A 17,791-nucleotide genomic window follows, 5' to 3' on the forward strand; every position below is an offset into this window, starting at 1 on the left:
AGCGAAGCGGCACCGCAAAGTGCTCCGTGATAACATCCAGGGCATCACGAAACCAGCCATCCGGCGCCTGGCTCGCCGTGGCGGGGTCAAGCGCATCTCGGGCTTGATCTACGAGGAGACTCGCGGGGTGCTGAAGGTTTTCCTGGAGAATGTGATCAGGGATGCGGTGACCTACACTGAGCACGCCAAGCGCAAGACGGTGACTGCCATGGATGTGGTGTACGCTCTGAAACGCCAGGGCCGCACTCTGTATGGATTCGGCGGCTGAGCAAATCGTCCCTTTTCCAGCGAACCCAAAGGCTCTTTTCAGAGCCACCCAAACTCTCCGATTGAGGGCGGATACCTGAGGATGGGGAAGGCAGTACATATGGAGGGGACAGTGTACTGCAGCTGGTTATTTCACATTTTTCGCGACTTTTAATTTGGCTCATTCCATTACACAAATGCAGTAATTTCGTGTCCAGTGTCAAAAGAGAGAGATCAAGCAGTGAGAACGGAGACCTGAGCACAGGAAAGGCAACACATAGAGAGTGTGTACTGTGCCGCAGCTGGTTACTTCATATCTAGATTTGTAATTCCGCCCTGATGTTAAATGTTACATAGTGCAGTTTTTCTTTCTGTTTCATTCCTTCCAGGAATGATATTCAGTTCAGTTTTCTTTCAGGGAAGCCTCCGAAGGTTTTAATAACCTGTTGTTACACTCTGCCTGTTGCAGTTTCCGACTGATTATAACTGGGTGAAATAAAAATGAGCCGATTAATTGAGATTGTGTAACTTTAGTAACCTATTAGCTTTGAATATGCGGCACGGTAGCTCAGTGGTTAGCACTGCAGCCTCACAGCGCCAGGGACCCGGGTTCAATTCCAGCCTCGGGCGACTGTCTGTGTGGAGTTTGCACATTCTCCCCATGGTCTGCGTGGGTTTCCTCCGGGTGCTCCAGCTTCCTCCCACGGTCCAAAGATGTGCAGGCTAGGTGGATTGGCCATGCTAAATTGCCCATAGTGTTCAGGAGTGTGTGGGTGTAGGGGGAAGGGTCTGGGTGGTATGCTTCATGGGGCGGTGTGGACTTGTTGGGCCGAAGGGCCTGTTTCCACACTGTAGGTAATCTAATCTAATCTAATCTAATCTAAATCGGCGGTGTTTCTTAGATTCATTAACGAGGTGACTCGGCCGCTTGATCAGTGTGTCTGGGCTGTGTTAAAACGCCGCGCATTCCTCCTGCCTGTTCGGGACAGATCAGGCAATGAACCCGCGTCTTTTCCGCGTTAACTGTAAGTTTGGTTAAAAAAATCCCACAAAGTTCAGACTTTATCGTCGTCGGACATTATGATTGCGAGTAAATAGGCGGGCTTTTTGAAAGTGACCAACTCATTTCAAGTTAGCCATTCAGACTTCAACAATTATTTTACTGCCTTTCCTGTACCTTCCGGAGCAGTTTCTCAGGGGGTTGAGGGACGGGACTGTATCCATTCCAAGCTCTAGGGCGGGCTCTCCATTCCCTTAAATAGACAGCGCCGCAGCATTGAGAGCAGCAGCCTGTGTGTGTTGCAGAGTTGAAGAGGAATGGCCAGAACCAAGCAGACAGCGCGCAAATCAACCGGAGGGAAAGCTCCCCGCAAGCAGCTGGCGACCAAAGCGGCCCGCAAGAGCGCTCCGGCCACGGGCGGAGTGAAAAAAGCCTCATCGCTACAGGCCCGGCACGGTGGCTCTGCGGGAGATCCGCCGCTACCAGAAATCCACCGAGCTGCTGATCCGCAAACTGCCGTTCCAGCGCCTGGACTTCAAGACCGACCTGCGCTTCCAGAGCTCGGCCGTGATGGCCCTGCAGGAGGCCAGCGAGGCTTACCTGGTGGGGCTGTTTGAGGACACCAACCTGTGTGCCATCCACGCCACATCCAGCTGGCTCCGCGGTGCGTACTCGGCCATGCACATTCATCCCGAGAAACACAACGGCTCTTTTTAGAACCACTCAACCGTCCAGAAGGAGTTAGGAACTATGGACTTTCATAAATGTAAACCCACAGCATGCTATTCAAGTGTTTCAATGCCACAGCTGTACAGGAACGTAGATAACAAAACGTGTGTAGTTGGAGGAAGACAGCAGGCCAAGTAACATCTGCAGTTCCCATAATGTCGGTTATAAAAACTTGTTGGGTCTGAGATACACTAATTCACATTAAAGACAAATGGCAACTCGGGGCAATCAGGTTTATAAGTGCTCAGTAATCATAACACAATTCAAGTACTGCACCCTACATTTTATAAATTTCCGATGGAAACGCCTTTGTGGGCCAATTGCTTCCCTGGGCGTTTCCCCAGCAGTAACTGAGCTTGACGGAGGAGGATGGTGGGAAACGGTCGCCAAAGCGGAAAGTCCACCAAAACATAAACGATTTTTGTACTTTGGGCAAAATTTCAATTGCACGACCAAATCTCCCACTCCCGTATTCATTCGATCCTCTGAGGCGGGTCGGTTTCGTATCGAATGGCCTCTTTGTTGCGCGGACTTCTTGCACGTCCTTTGTTCCCTGTCAGCGTATTGATGGGGATACCGCTTTGAGTTATTATTTAAAGTCGCTGTCCCGACAGTAAAACCTCAAACTTTATTCGTCCTGTCCCGTAGCTGCTCCAGTTTTAACTCGCTTAAAGCAAAAACAAAAAGGAATTAAGTTTGCGCATTTAGAATCCCATGTCAGCACACAAAATGAAAATTGATCAACCAGCAGTGACAGTCTAGCTGCTTTTCACTGATGTTGGGAGTGGCTCTGAAAAGAGCCTTTGGGTTGTCAGGTTAAAGAACGGTCTCTTCACTTTTTAGTGACGCCCGCAGCGGCGGTTTTCTTGGGCAGCAGCACGGCCTGGATATTAGGCAGCACCCCGCCCTGAGCGATGGTCACCCCTCCCAGCAGCTTGTTGAGCTCCTCGTCGTTGCGCACGGCCAACTGGAGGTGCCTGGGGATGATGCGGGTCTTCTTGTTGTCCCGGGCCGCGTTACCGGCCAGCTCGAGGATTTCAGCCGTCAGGTACTCGAGCACCGCAGCCAGATAGACCGGCGCTCCGGCACCCACACGCTCAGCATAGTTACCCTTTCTCAGGAGCCTGTGAACACGGCCCACCGGGAACTGCAGCCCAGCCCGGGACGACCGGGACTTCGCCTTCGCGCGAGCTTTACCGCCACCGCCCTTTCCTCTTCCAGACATCGCCACAGTCTCACAAACACTTTCACAGAGAATGCCGCAATGCGGCCACATCCCGCACTCTTATACCTTCGGGAGGAATGGGGGTGCGGCCATTGCTGATTGGTCACATTGTTCAGTATCTCCTAATGTCATTTCAATGCCCACTCAGATATCTGCTTCCCTCACCAATCCGGAGAGGGCCCGGGGAGGGGGCCGGAAAATCCCGGCACCAAATCATCAACTGCTTTTTGTTCAAACGCCAAAAGCCCGCCAATATTGTGTCAGTGAGAATGGGAACTGCAGATGCTGGAGAATCCAAGATAATAAAGTGTGAAACTGGATGAACACAGCAGGCCCAGCAGCATCTCAGGAGCACAAAAGCTGACGTTTCGGGCCGAGACCCTTCATCAGAGAGGGCGATGGGGTGGTTCTGGGATAAATAGGGAGAGCGCGGGAGGCGGACCGACGACGGAGACTATAGTTGGGGAGGAGGGAAGGGGAGGGGATAGGTCAGTTTAGGGAAGACGGACAGGTCAAGGAGATGGGATGAGGTTAGTAGGTAGGAGATGGAGGTGCAGCTTGGGGTGGGAGGAAGGGATGGGTGAGAGGAAGAACCAGTTAGGGAGGCAGAGACAGGCTGGACTGGTTTTGGGAGGCAGGTGCTGAGGAAGGTGATGTGGCTGTGGTACCTGGTTTGCTTCAGGACATGGTCGAGTAGTTTCAAGGCTGAAGAGATTACAAGAGAGTTGCAGTGGGAGAGCGATTCCACAACCTAATGACTTATCACAGCTCGTGGTTGTGGATGAGGCTGCAGAGGGGGTTGTTTATCCGGGACGCTCCCCAGCTGGACTGCGCAGGTAACACTGGAAAAATCGTACTGGTTTTTTGAGGATTGGTCTGTATAGACCATGGCCGTCTCGTACTTTTTCTGGTCGTTTGGTCACCCAGCAGCCAGGACTGCTGGGCTTACCGGCGGGGCCAACGGGGAGGCACGACCCACACTATGCGCCAAAACGTCATAGTGGGTGACTATGCGATCTCATTAGAGATTCATTATGCCGAAGGTGTGAGATGGCAAACGAAACCATATCACACATCTCAGGATGCTGCCCATTCGTAAAAAATGCTCGGATAAAACGCCATAACAAGATTGCTGACCAGCTGCAGAAACATGTCAGTAAGTAAGTACGGCTGGACATCGTACGTGGAGCCCAGACTGTTTGACAAAAACGGCTCCCTATGGAAACCCGATCTCATATTTAGAAAAGACCAGAGGATCGCGGTGGTAGATGTCACAGTGCGGTACGAGAATGACAGTAAAGCACTGGAAACAGCATGGCGAGAAAAACAGGAGAAGTATAAACACCTGAATGCCGAGGTCACGGAATTGACAGGAGGCGTGGTGCCCAGATACTTTGGCTTCGTGATGGGCGCATGAGGCAAGTGGCTGGATATGAATAACCGTCTCATGAAATTCCTCGGCATCGAGAGATACGATACGTTCACCCAAAAGACATCAAGACTCACTCTGTCACTGACACTCGAACTCTTACAAATCTTCAGTGACAAGTGAGCAAAAGCCGCATACGGTGAGGTAAGATCCTCCACCGAGACAGAAGCAGGCCCACATAATCCTTACAAATTTGCCAGTAACATCAGTAGGGCCCCGCTGATAATGACGATAACAACCAGCCTCATAGAACACCAGTATCACCTGGTCCTTGGTCTGTGGTGATGCTAGAGAGTACACAAACTTCGACGAGCGATGTAAAGACTCGGAAAAGGCCCGCAACAAGGTCCATCTCGGTCTAGATCGAGACAGCGACCTTGAGATGTTACCTCCTGCCTTACATAGAGCTGAGATCGGTGACCCCTCCCAGGGGGCTGGCTGACCCTGTAACGGATGACAGATAACGGGCAGCCCACCCTACGGTTGAGATAAGCATAAACACCCAAACCTTCTACAACAAAATTTATCGAGACACGAAGCAGGGCACAGACGAAAAAATGATAAGTGAGACTGGCGATGAAACAGCTGATGCAACTGCCTTCATGGAAGGAGTTGTTATCGAGCCAGTATGTGACAGACCGCCCGTCTCGGAAATCATCCACTATCCCGTCGATGGGCTGTTCTGCAAGGACTGCGACACCCTCTTCCCCACGGTGAGCCTGTTCAAGATCCATATGACTGAAGTGCACGGAATAAAGAACATCCGAACAAAATGTTCACGCTGTGATAAGGCAGGAGAATACCATTCAATAGCCTGCCATTATCCCAAATGCAAAGGAACGAAGCAACCCCCAACCGGGGACTTTGCATGCAGTGTGTGTGATCAACGGTTTTCAACACAATCAGGCCTTGGTCAACACGAGAGGCACAGGCACCTGGTTCTACGGAATGAGAAATGCCTCAAACTGGCACCCAAAGTCAAGGGCAAACCTGGGAGAAGCGACCGCGTATGGTCACAGGAGGTGGTGGCACTCCTGAGGGAATTGGAGGCGAGATTTGCAGGATGCAAATTTATAAAGAAATCCATTGCAAGCATCCTGAAAACCAAAACACCAAAGCAAATCTCAGACAAGTGCAGGCTCCTGGCAAACACCCTGACAGAGGTCCAGACCATCTGCGAGCCAACAATAGACTTGCACGATTCTGAGGCAGGGAGTGACCAGGAGAATTCCGATGATCAAGCCCAATGCCAAAGAGCCAGCCGAAAAACACCGGCTTCGGTCCCTAAACATCGGGACGTAGATGACCAGCTTACACAAGCTGAAGAGCTCTTGAGCGCAAGGAAGGATCCGGGCACGTTTGCCCTCGGAATCGGACTAGCGGAAAGCATTCCCGACCTGCTAATGAATAGTAGGAGAAGACAGGACAAAAACAAGAGGCCTCAAAAAGATCGGGCCAAGAAAGACATAAAGCCCGGTAGCAATACCGGAGCCAAAAAATGGTGGGCAGCACGTAAAGCGCTGTTTAGAGCAACACAGCGGCTTTACAAAACCAACCGGCATCAACTAGCTCGCGAGATCATGGGGGCGCCGACCTCATCCGCTTGTCCTCTCTCAAAAGAGGAATTGGAGACATGTTTCTGTGAGAAACTGTCTGCACCAAACAAGAAATCAAACATAAATAAGTATGCCCCATACACTGGCAAAGTCGATGACGGGTCCTTGATGAAACCCATAGAGGTAGAGGAGGTTGAAGCGGCCATCAAGGGGATAGGCGCGAACAGTGCCGCTGTACCAGACGGCCTGAAACTGCAGGACATAAGAACACTCCATGAGCAGAGGAAACTCATCTACCCCGCCTCTTTTCCTTATGGCTAACGTCAATCACGATCCCCGATTCACTAAAAAAGAGTCGAACTTGTAATCTCTTCAGCCTTGAAACTACTTGATCATGTTCTGAAGCAAAACAGGTACCACAGACACTTCTCTTTTGACTCCTCCCACTTCCTACAGACTAAGGGGGTGGCCATGGGCACCCGCATGCGCCCCAGCTATGCCTGCCTCTTTGGAGGTTACGTAGAACAGTCCCTCTTCCGCACCTACACAGGCCCCAAACCCCACCTCTTCCTCCACTACATTGATGACTGTATCGGCACCGCCTCTTGCTCCCCAGAGGAGATCGAACAGTTCATCCACTTCAACACCTTCCACCCCAACTTTCAGTTCACCTGGGCCATCTCCAGCACATCCCTCACCTTCCTGGACCGCTCAGTCTCCATCTCAGGCAACCAGCTTGTAACTGATGTCCATTTCAAGCCCACCGACTCCCACAGCTACCTAGAATACACCTCCTCCCACCCACCCTCCTGCAAAAATTCCATTCCCTATTCCCAATTCCTCCGCCTCTGCCGCATCTGCTCCCACGATAAGACATTCCACTCCCGCACATCCCAGATGTCCAAGTTCTTCAAGGACCGCAACTTTCCCCCCACAGCGATCGAGAAGGCCCTTGACCGCGTCTCCCGTATTTCCCGCAACACATCCCTCACACCCCGCCCCCGCCACAACCGCCCAAAGAGGATCCCCCTCGTTCTCACACACCACCCTACCAACCTCCGGATACAACGCATCATCCTCCGACAATTTCGCCATTTACAATCCAACCCCACCACCCAAGACATTTTTCCATCCCCACCTCTGTCTGCTTTCCGGAGAGACCACTCTCTCCATGACTCCCTTGTTCGCTCCACACTGCCCTCCAACCCCACCACACCCGGCACCTTCCCCTGCAACCGCAGGAAATGCTACACTTGACCCACACCTCCTCCCTCACCCCAATCCCAGGCCCCAAGATGACATTCCACATTAAGCAGAGGTTCACCTGCACATCTGCCAATGTGGTATACTGCATCCACTGTACCCGGTGTGGCTTCCTCTACATTGGGGAAACCAAGCGGAGGCTTGGAGACCGCTTTGCAGAACACCTCTGCTCAGTTCGCAACAAACAACTGCACCTCCCAGTCGCAAACCATTTCCACTCCCCCTCCCATTCTCTAGATGACATGTCCATCATGGGCCTCCTGCACTGCCACAATGATGCCACCCGAAGGTTGCAGGAACAGCAACTCATATTCCGCCTGGGAACCCTGCAGCCTAATGGTATCAATGTGGACTTCACCAGTTTCAAAATCTCCCCTTCCCCTACTGCATCCCTAAACCAGCCCAGTTCGTCCCCTCCCCCTACTGCACCACACAACCAGCTCAGCTCTTCCCGCCCACACTGCATCCCAAAACCAGTCCAACCTGTCTCTGCCTCCCTAACCGGCTCTTCCTCTCACCCATCCCTTCCTCCCACCCCAAGCCGCACCCCCAGCTACCTCCAACCTCATCCCAACTCCTTGACCTGTCCGTCTTCCCTGGACGGACCTATCCCCTCCCTACCTCCCCACCTACACTCTCTCCACCTATCTTCTTTTCTCTCCATCTTCGGTCCGCCTCCCCCTCTCTCCCTATTTATTCCAGGTCCCCCTCACCCCATCCCCCTCTCTGATGAAGGGTCTCGGCCCGAAACGTCAGCTTTTGTGCTCCTGAGATGCTGCTTGGCCTGCTGTGTTCATTCAGCCTCACATTTTACTATCTTAAACAAGGAAAAATGCGTTCATACTTCAGATAATATACTTTTAGAATACACTTGTACACTTCACACCATCTCTGTCTGATTCCCCGGCCTTGTTAAATCCGTCTGTTTTCAATCTTGAAGTTACCCCGCCCCCCAAAAAACAAGATTAAGCGGAAGGGGGAAAGAAAAGCCCGCCGAAAGTTATTCTCTGCACAGCTTTAATTTAATTTAATTCACATCAGCACCCGGATATAATGATAAAAGTATCACACAACTTTTTCTTTCTCGTTGAACTCAATACTGCTTTAAACAATATTTTACAATCGCGCTCCCTGTTGCACAAGATCAACAATATTTCTACTTTTGCGATGCCAGTCCGGCAGCTGTTCTGCTTTTATCTCGGTTCACTTGGAAATTTTCCCGCCGACAGCAGAAAGCCTCATTTATAGCTTTCTGCAAAACTGGATAGAACCCGCGGGGAGATTTTAAAAATAAAACAAAATTCCTCTGCGTGGAAACCGTAGAAAAATACCGGCGCCAATATTCAACCGTTTTCTTTGCGATTTAAAAAGCCCGCCAACATGGGCAATACGAGGAAGAGGTTTTACAAGTATTTTTGCATTAATGGCCACGATTTAATTTCCTTTCAGTTAAAAATGTTCACTTCACATAATCTCTCTCTGCCACTCCCTAAGCAACACCGTTTTCCGAAAACATTGTAAAATAGCCCTCACTTATTGGGCTGGATCAGTCTTTCCGGACGGTCTCGGTTCATTTTGAAAGCCTCTCACCGACAGCAGAAAGCCCCACACACTGCAAACTGAAAAAAAATCGGATAAATTCCCTGACAGATTTGGAAATTGAAAAAGGAATCGCACGACATTTCTACTAATGGGACTCAAATAAGAGATCATAATTTTTCGCGGGTGAAATCCAGCGTTCATACCCTATTGGGACAAATTTGAAAAAAAAAACCAACATGTAGGATATGTGGTGGGGTGGGGGGAGTTTCACAAAGAGGAATGAACAGTTTAATTTTTCTTTGAATTTAATTCACTTTAACATTGATGTATTTATAAAAACGTACACAACGTTTTTCTTCCGGGTGAGCGGGTTAAAACTTGAAACAATAGTTTGAAGTTGCCCTCCCATATTGTCCTTGAACACAGTTTCACACTTGCGACTGCAATCCTGGCTCGGGCTTTATCTCAGTTCATTTTGAAAGCCTCTCACCCACAGCTGAAATCCTCAATGACAAGTATTCTGCAAAATATGTTCGTGGGACTCGAGCAGTTAGTTTTCTTTCCAGGGGGTGAAATTCCTGATCATGGGGTAAATAATAACTGGAACATAAAGTAGGTGCTGGAAAAAATGACTGAGTGACGATAAATATGCATCTGTGCAGGGAGGGAGGAGAGACTGGGTAGGAAGGCAACCGAAAGTAACGGAGAAAGGGACAGGGACCAGCACATTAATTTTTAGAACGTTTGTGTAAACAAAGATAAAGATTAGGGACATTAATTATAGATACCGAGAATCATTTACAAACGAAAAATGGTTCAACTGCTTCATTGAAATTGTGGGTGGCTCTGAAAAGAGCCGTTGGGTTTTGGATGTGTTTTTCTCTGCACAATGTGGGGTCTCACTTGGAGCTGGTGTACTTGGTCACCGCCTTTGTACCCTCCGACACGGCGTGCTTGGCCAGCTCCCCGGGCAGCAGCAGCCGCACCGCGGTCTGGATCTCCCGGGAGCTGATGGTGCTGCGCTTGTTGTAATGGGCCAGGCGGGAAGCCTCCCCCGCGATACGCTCGAAAATATCGCTGACGAACGAGTTCATGATGCTCATCGCCTTGGAAGAGATGCCGGTGTCGGGGTGAACCTGCTTCATCACTTTGTAGATGTAGATGCAGTAACTTTCTTTCCTACATCTTCTCCGTTTCTTACCGCCTTTCGCTGGCGCCCTCTTCACCACTTTCTTCGCGCCCTTCTTGGCAACTTGTCCTTTCTTCTCCTCCACCATCGCTGCGCTCACTGTCAGACACAGAATAAGGGAAAGCGGGCTCGGGGCTCGCCTTTTGTAGCCTGATTGCGTCAGCAATGCTAATGAGGGATGGGGGAAAGCCTTGTTACTGATTGGTTCGATTAAGAGTTTCAGACAAATCTACTTCTCTGTGATTGGTTAGTGCGGGACACAACGTGGATCTGCCAGAGATAATGGGAGCTGCAGATGCTGGAGAATCCGAGACAAGTGTGGAGCAGGATGAACACAGCTCGCCAAGCAGCATCTCAGGAGCGCAAAAGCCGATGTTTCGGATCTAGACCTAAGGGTCTCGGTCAGCTTTTGCGCTCCTGAGATGCTGCTTGGCCTGTTGCGTTCATCCAGCTCCACACTTTGTTATCGTGGATCTGCCAGGAACTGCAGTGAAATTTCAAACGCAAACAGAAATTTTGTACACGGATCAAACTCCGAACTTTCTCTAAATAGTGAGATCCTAATCGCGATTTTTTCTGCATCTTTGATAATGTTTTTCTTTTCTCCTCTGTTTAAAAATGTCATCACGTTAATTGCCAGTGACAAAATGCACTGAAATCAGACAGTGGTGTGTTTCACTCCTGGAAATGACGTAACTTGATGAGCATGGGACTTCGGGAATGTTCTCTCTTGCTTGTGTTTCTTGTTAAGAACTTTATACCAGCATCTGTTCTGTCAAGACCCTTTACTTGTTGTTTCCTCGAAAGGTTTGACGTCCTTCTTCAAATCTCCAATATGTCTAGACCCAAACTATTCATACATTCCTCAGACACCTGCCAGCGTGTCTCGGTATCAGTTTTACTCGGATTACCTCGGTCACAGACGAGCACTGATGTACTTTGACCAGTGCCTTTTGCTTTCTATTGATTAGACACATTTTACTCTCTCTCCCACTGAGGCTCTTCAATCAGTGTCACTGTCAGTTTCTGCTGCAAGATATGAGTGTAGTTATCCATCTAGCCTGTCAATTTCTGCAATGTCAATTTGTCTGTTTAGTCATCCATTTATATTTCTCATTTTCTGCTCAGTGAGTGTGTGTGAGAGAGTGTGTATGTGTGCAGTGACCAATACATAGGTGTCAGATACTGCACTGTTGATATGCATGTACTTATCAAAGTGTACCTGTCAGTTCAAGCTGGATGACATTGGGAGCGTTATTACCAAGCTGTTCCTGTCAGTTTCTGCTTCATGGATACTTGAAGTTAGTAATCAATATGTCCCTGTGAGAATCTGCGTGTGAAAACTGGAGTGTAGTTATCACACTGCACCTAACAGTTTTTTTTTAAGTCTGTGGATATTTAAATGCATTTATAAAATTGGACCTGTGAAGTTATGCTGTGAAACTGGAGTGTTATCAACAATCCGTTCTTCCCTGTTGCTACGATGTGGATATGTAAGTGTAGTTATCATTTGGGTACGTGTAGTTTGATACATGAGCATAGATATTAATTTGTACATAGGTTTTTATAATGTTAAGTTAAGAATGGTTTTTGCAAAACGTATGTCAATATGTGAATGTCATCAATCTGTTTTTGCCTGTTTCTACAGGGTGAATGATTAAGCAGACATATCAACGCACGCTTGTCAGTTTCTATCTGTCAACGTGGCTGAACTTTGGCAGCCAGTAATATTCTCTGTGAGGATGCAATTTATTATGTGGTAGCTGTTATTAGAGTGATCTAATGCAGATTAGATTCAGTTTAAGTGTATATTTTGGACGAGTATTCAGTCTATCCATCGTCAAAAATGGTGTAAATGTCAAAGGGCTATGAATGCAGAAATGTGACGTTATTGACGAGCTGGCTTGTTTTTGTTCAGACGTTTTGCCAGCGTGCGAGGTGTCATCATCAGTAGAGCCTCTGATGATGCAACATTATTCTCCTCTGCTAGGAATTTACACTGTCAGGCCTGTTATGCTGAATACTGTCATGAAAGATTTGATCTATACAGGTTTATACATGTGGTCCAATTCTATGTTTGTGTGGAGAACAATGTCTCTAGGAATTCCTGTACATGTTTGGCTTAGGCTGCTATGGTTACTTTATCCAACAAAAACAAAAAGGTGCTGGAAAAGCTCAGCAGGTCAGGCAGCATCGGTGAAGGGAAAAACAGAGACTTAGCCTTTCGGGTCCAGTAACCTTTCCTCAGAACCAGTTACTGCTGAGCTGCAGAGCTTTTCCAGCAAGGTTGTCTTTTGTTCCTGATTTACAGCATCCACAGTTCTTTGTTTTTAATACGGTTACTTTGTCCTATTTTAACTGATGGCCTTGGTTGTCTGAATGTATCACATATTCAGACAATAAAGGCCATCAGGTTAACATGTGACAAAGTAACCATGGTAGCCCAAGCCAAACACAGACGCAGGAATTCCGAGAGGCATGGTTTTCCATGCATACTTCAATCAACAAGATTATAGAATCGGATCCCATATATGAAAACTCAGACAGATCAAAACCAGAAGTGACAGTACTCACCATAATGGACCATACAGTATAAATTCCATGGGGAGTGGAATAACATTGAGTCATTGGAGGCTCCACTGATGATGCCACCAAGCATGGCAATGACTTGTATGAAGAAAAGCAAGCCAGCTCAACAAGCAAGTTAACATTATCAACTATCTGAGCTGCAGATCTTGCAAAACACTTTAAATGCTGAAATCTGTTCCAACTGGGCAGGTGTGCATTGTGAATGGTGGAAAAAAAAACAATAAACTTGTATTTCCTTTGTGCTGTTTGAACAAATCTCACTGGAAATTGTCCTCAATGTGTGTCTGACTCAATCTACTCTGTGACTGTGGAGAAGATGCTCTCTGCTCTAACAGCGGTAACATACCTTCTGTTTGTTAGAAGCAGCTGGTCACACTTGGCTTTGTACCGAGGGAATATTACTTTCTCTTAGTCCCTCAAGTATTTGCCTGGAGGAAGACAGAAGAGAACTCTCCTGTAAATCATCATCAGCCAAGTTTAATAATATTTCATTGATCAATGCAATATTCAGTTAATAATCATTACAATATTTAATTTCAAGCCAGGAATCTGGACATAATTTAGGTGTTTGATTCCACTCTTGCTCTGAGCTGCTTCTTTGTCTTGTGATTTTTCTTTTTGTTAATTCCATACCAATTGAGTGAAGTCCAGAAACAAACTAAGTGTCCAGATCCATGAATGGACTACACAATGTGAGTGGGTCTGTAGATATGAGTTTATTTGTTGATCTATTCATGTCTCACACATTAGTGAGCCTTTGTTAGATTACTTATGTATTCACACAGCAGAGACTGACGGAGACCTGTGAGATTCTGCCCTGTGTTTATTTGAGAAGTTATCAAATTGGACTTGACTGTGATTTTTTTTCCCCCTTTGTAAATATGAGAATGCCATTGTAAGTCTTTACCTGATTGTTTGTGTTGTGGGAATGTTCGTGTCAGTGTCTGCAATGTGAGTATACTTATCCATCTGTGCCAGTCGTTTTCTGCTATCTGAATGGAAGACAGTAGGATTCAGACTGTGCTTCTCAGTTTCTGCTATGTCAACACGAGCTTGGTTTTTCATGTTTACCTGTCAGTTCCGAGCTTTGAATGTGTGGGTGCAGTTGTTAACGTAACCCTCAATGTTTCTGCTTGTAAAAATGCAACCATATTCATTGAATCGTAACAGTCATTTTCAGACATGTGCATATGAAAATGTAGTTATCCATCTGTGATTGTCAGTTTCTGTTCTGTAATTATGTGAGTGTGCTTTTCAGTGCACACCAATCAATTTCTGTTGTGTGAATATGATTGTCATTATCAATCTGAACCTTGTCAGTGTCTCCCCAGTGAATATTCTTGTGTAATTATCAGGATTATACCGGTAAGTTTCTGCTGTGAATTATTAATTAATTTGTTATTACCTTCCGTCCATCAGTTTCCGGTTTCTAATGTGGGAGTGCATCTATCAATTTGTCTGTGCCAAATTTTGCAATGTGTATTTGTGCATACAGTTATCAATCCGCTCCTGTCAGCATCCTCTGTTTATGAGGGTGCGGTCACCAATCTATTCTGTCACGTTTAGCTCAGTGAATTTGAGAGTGTAGTTACCAATCCATAACTGTCAGGTTCAACTCTGTGAATGTGAGGAGAAAAGGTAATAGTCTACTAGCATTGTCGTTGGACTATTATTCCAGAGCTAGATATTATTCTGCGACCGCAGTTCAAGTCCCATCATAGCAGATTATTGAATTAAAATTCAACAATAAACTAAGAAAAAAGTTGAGTGACAATTCTCCACAAAAATAAATCTGGTCCTCTCACAGCCTTTTGGGAACCAAGTCTCCCATCCTTCCCTCGTCTGGCCTACATGTGATCCCAGACCCACAGCAATGTGGTTGGCACTGAACTGCCTTCTGTGCACAATTAAGGATAGTCCATAACACACACATCCCATCAATATATTTTCAAAACAAAAAAAATGTCAGAATGCAGTTATCAATCTGTCTCTTCCAGTCACTGTTTTGTTAACGTGTTAAAAGTTATCATCCTGTATCTGTCAATTTCTGCAATGCCGTATATAATGGCAGTTACCAATTTTTCTTGCTTTACAAAGTCACCATGAGAGAACTGATCTGTCAGTTTCTGCTAAGAGTGTATTTATCAAATTGTTCCTGTCAGTTTTTGCTTTGTCAATCTGAGTGCAGATAATCAATACCTGTCAGTTTCTGCAAGGTGAAAGTAAGAGTTCTGTTATGAACATACACCGTCACATTCTGCTCTCAAAGTATCGAGAGCAGATATCGTGCTGACACCATCAACGTCTGCTCTGCAAATCTGAGCGCAGTTATTCATCTGCACTTGTCAGTTTCAACTTTGTGAATGTGAGTAATTAGCATTCTCTCCCCATGTTTCTTTTACGTGAACATGAGTTTAGTTATCATTCTGTCCTTGTGGAGGCTCGGGAACTTGGGGAAATAAATATGGATGTCTTGAAAACAGTCCACATGACCTAACAGGTGGTGTTAGAGTCAGGGACAAAAAAACCCAAAAGGTGGCTAAATTGGCAGGACCTAATCAGATTATTGTAGATTTTCAGGATATCGGGATTTTGCGGGAAGCTATGTTGATAATTTGAACAAATAACATTGTTCTCTTGCTTTCTTGTAACATTTTGCAGGAAGGATTATCCCATCCTTGTCACATATTGCAATACAAATGTGTGGCTATGGTTATCAAATCTGTACACTCAGTTTTTGTCATGTGAATGAGAGGGTGCAGTTATAAATCTCAGTTTCTGCAATGATAATGGAAGTGCAATTATCAGTCTCTGTCAGTTTCTGCTGTATCCATAGATGGGTTTAGTTATTATCAGTACATGTCAGTTTCTGTCACATCAATGTGTGAGTGTTATCAACCTGCCCCTGACAGTTACTGTAATGCAGGTGGGTGACTGTAGTTATTAAGCTGTAGCTCTCTGTTACTGCCATGTGAATGAGTGTAGTTGTGCACCTACACATCAGTTGCTGGTGGTCAATGCATGAGTGTAGTTGTCACGTCTATACCTGTTTGTATTTGCTTGTCAATCTGAGTTGAGTAATCGATCAGTTATTGTCAGATTCTGCTGTGAAAATATCTGATTGTTTAAACTGACAGGTACAGTTTGATAACTAATGCAAAACTGGGAGTTTTATTATTAATCTGTTTCTGTCAGTTTTTGCTGTGTAGATATGATAGATTTGTAATCAAAAGTTCTGTCAGTAAATGCCATGTGAATGTCTGAGTCCATTTACCGGTCAGTCCCTGTCAGTTTCCGCTCTGTGTGTCTGAGTGTGCAGTTATAAATCTGTAACTGGTAGTCTCTGTTACATGACTATTTCCGGGAAAGATTGATAAATGCCCTATCAGCCAGTGAGTGTTCTGTGAATGTGCTTAACAATTGGGATTTGCCAGTCCTGGTATAGAAATATAAATAATTTATCCTTGTCAGTTTCTACTGTATGTATCAATGAGTGGAGCTAGAAATCTGTACATATAATTTTTCCACCACATGAATAAGAGTACAGATGTCAATCTTTCGCTGTCTGTTTCTGCTCTGTGAATATCAAAGTACAGTTATCAATCTGTACATGTCAGCTGCTGCTTTGTGAATCTCTGAGTTTAGTTATCAACCCAAGCCTGTCAGTTTCTGCTTTAAGAACGTAGGAGTGCAGTTATCAGCCTGTACCTGTCAGTTATTGCTCCATGCATTTGTTTTGTGCAATGGGTTGTGTAATGTAAAAGCAAAAGGTATTGTAACTCCAAAAGTGCAGAGTCTAACCGACAGAAATTATATCAAGGGCTGTTCTTCAAGATGGCATCAGCTTTTCTGAGTGCACAGTAACATAATTTTGTGAATAATGCTGAAGGAATAGATTGATGTGGCATTCCTTTCTTTGAGTCTAAAGGAAAAAGGCAATGAACAAATCAACTGTATTCAGCTGAATGACCACGAGGTTCCTTCTACAGGGAAGGGGATCGGCTAATTCACTTAATTATACTACCACGGATATTACAGAACCCTGCTCTGTTGTGTGATGGCACATGGCATTAGCAATACTCTTACAATGCACTGTGGTGGGGATGAAGAAAGAAAAAGGACTTGTATTTTCTGTCTTACAGTGGAGAAGATTTAAACTTATTGAACATGGTCGAACTCTTTGTGAAAAAAGTAAAAATTTGACAATTACAAGATTTAGTTAAATGGATCATTCTTCATTGCTTTAAATGGTGATTACATCATTCATGTGTAGAAACAGCATTCTGTTTTCCTGCTCACTTCTGCGATATTTCATTCGGAGGAGTAAGTGACACTGTAAACAACTGTTTAACTTAGTTGCCAAATTCACTTCAATGCTTCCTCCCGCCCAAAAAAAAAGAAGCTTTGCAAGACAGATGGAAAATATAGTTTCTATTCCTGAAGGTGAACACGTTGAGAATCACGTTGTGATAAGGTTGGGGTTGGCAAATTGTATACTGCCATGACACACTTATTGAAATGGAATGCTGGCTGAATGGGATCAGAATTGTCAGGTGCTTGTTTTTGTCTACTATTGCCCCGATGGGCTGAAAGGTATTTTTTTCTGTCTGGTAGACTCTCTTGCTTTTCTTAAAAAAAGAGCTCTAAACATTTCTTATGTATTTGCTTCTGTTACCTGCAGTGTGTATGACAACAATGTATACCCAGTCTTTGTATGTTATGTGTTGATACAATGAGCATATCTGGGACTCAGTCAGCAGCTTTGTCTATGTGTCTGCACGTGCTCAGTAGTGATTTGCTACTTGTCAGACATGGTTGTTCAAACTATGTAACATGATGTTTTTCTTTGAGGGGGTAACATGGTGTAGAGCTGGATGAACACAGCAGGTCAGGCAGCAGAGGAGCAGGAGAGCTGACATTTCTGGACTGGACCCTTTTGTCAGAAATGGGGGAAGAGAAAGGGACTCTGCAATGAATAGAGAGAAGTGAGGAGATGATGACGAAAGGTGGATAAAGGACCAGA

General features: G+C 45.9%; 3 protein-coding genes across 4 annotated transcripts in view; 1 reads left to right on the top strand and 2 right to left on the bottom strand.

Annotated features, from left to right (window-relative positions):
- The window catches only part of LOC132206964 (histone H2B-like), a 200,793-nt gene that overhangs the window by 77,741 nt on the left and 105,261 nt on the right, over positions 1-17,791 (top strand). The window lies entirely within an intron of this gene.
- On the bottom strand, positions 2,808-3,200 carry LOC132207009 (late histone H2A.2.2-like). Its single transcript, XM_059642181.1, has one exon. The coding sequence runs from the start codon at positions 3,198-3,200 to the stop codon at positions 2,808-2,810; it is 393 nt and encodes a 130-aa protein (XP_059498164.1).
- LOC132207030 (late histone H2B.L4-like) lies at positions 9,286-13,197 on the bottom strand. Its single transcript, XM_059642219.1, has 2 exons — positions 13,115-13,197; positions 9,286-10,347 (listed from the first exon to the last, which is right to left on the bottom strand). The coding sequence occupies exon 2, from the start codon at positions 10,265-10,267 to the stop codon at positions 9,890-9,892; it is 378 nt and encodes a 125-aa protein (XP_059498202.1). The 5' UTR covers positions 10,268-10,347; positions 13,115-13,197; the 3' UTR covers positions 9,286-9,889.

The sequence above is a fragment of the Stegostoma tigrinum genome, chromosome 44 (genome assembly GCF_030684315.1).
Source record: "Stegostoma tigrinum isolate sSteTig4 chromosome 44, sSteTig4.hap1, whole genome shotgun sequence".
Lineage (NCBI taxonomy): Eukaryota > Metazoa > Chordata > Chondrichthyes > Orectolobiformes > Stegostomatidae > Stegostoma > Stegostoma tigrinum.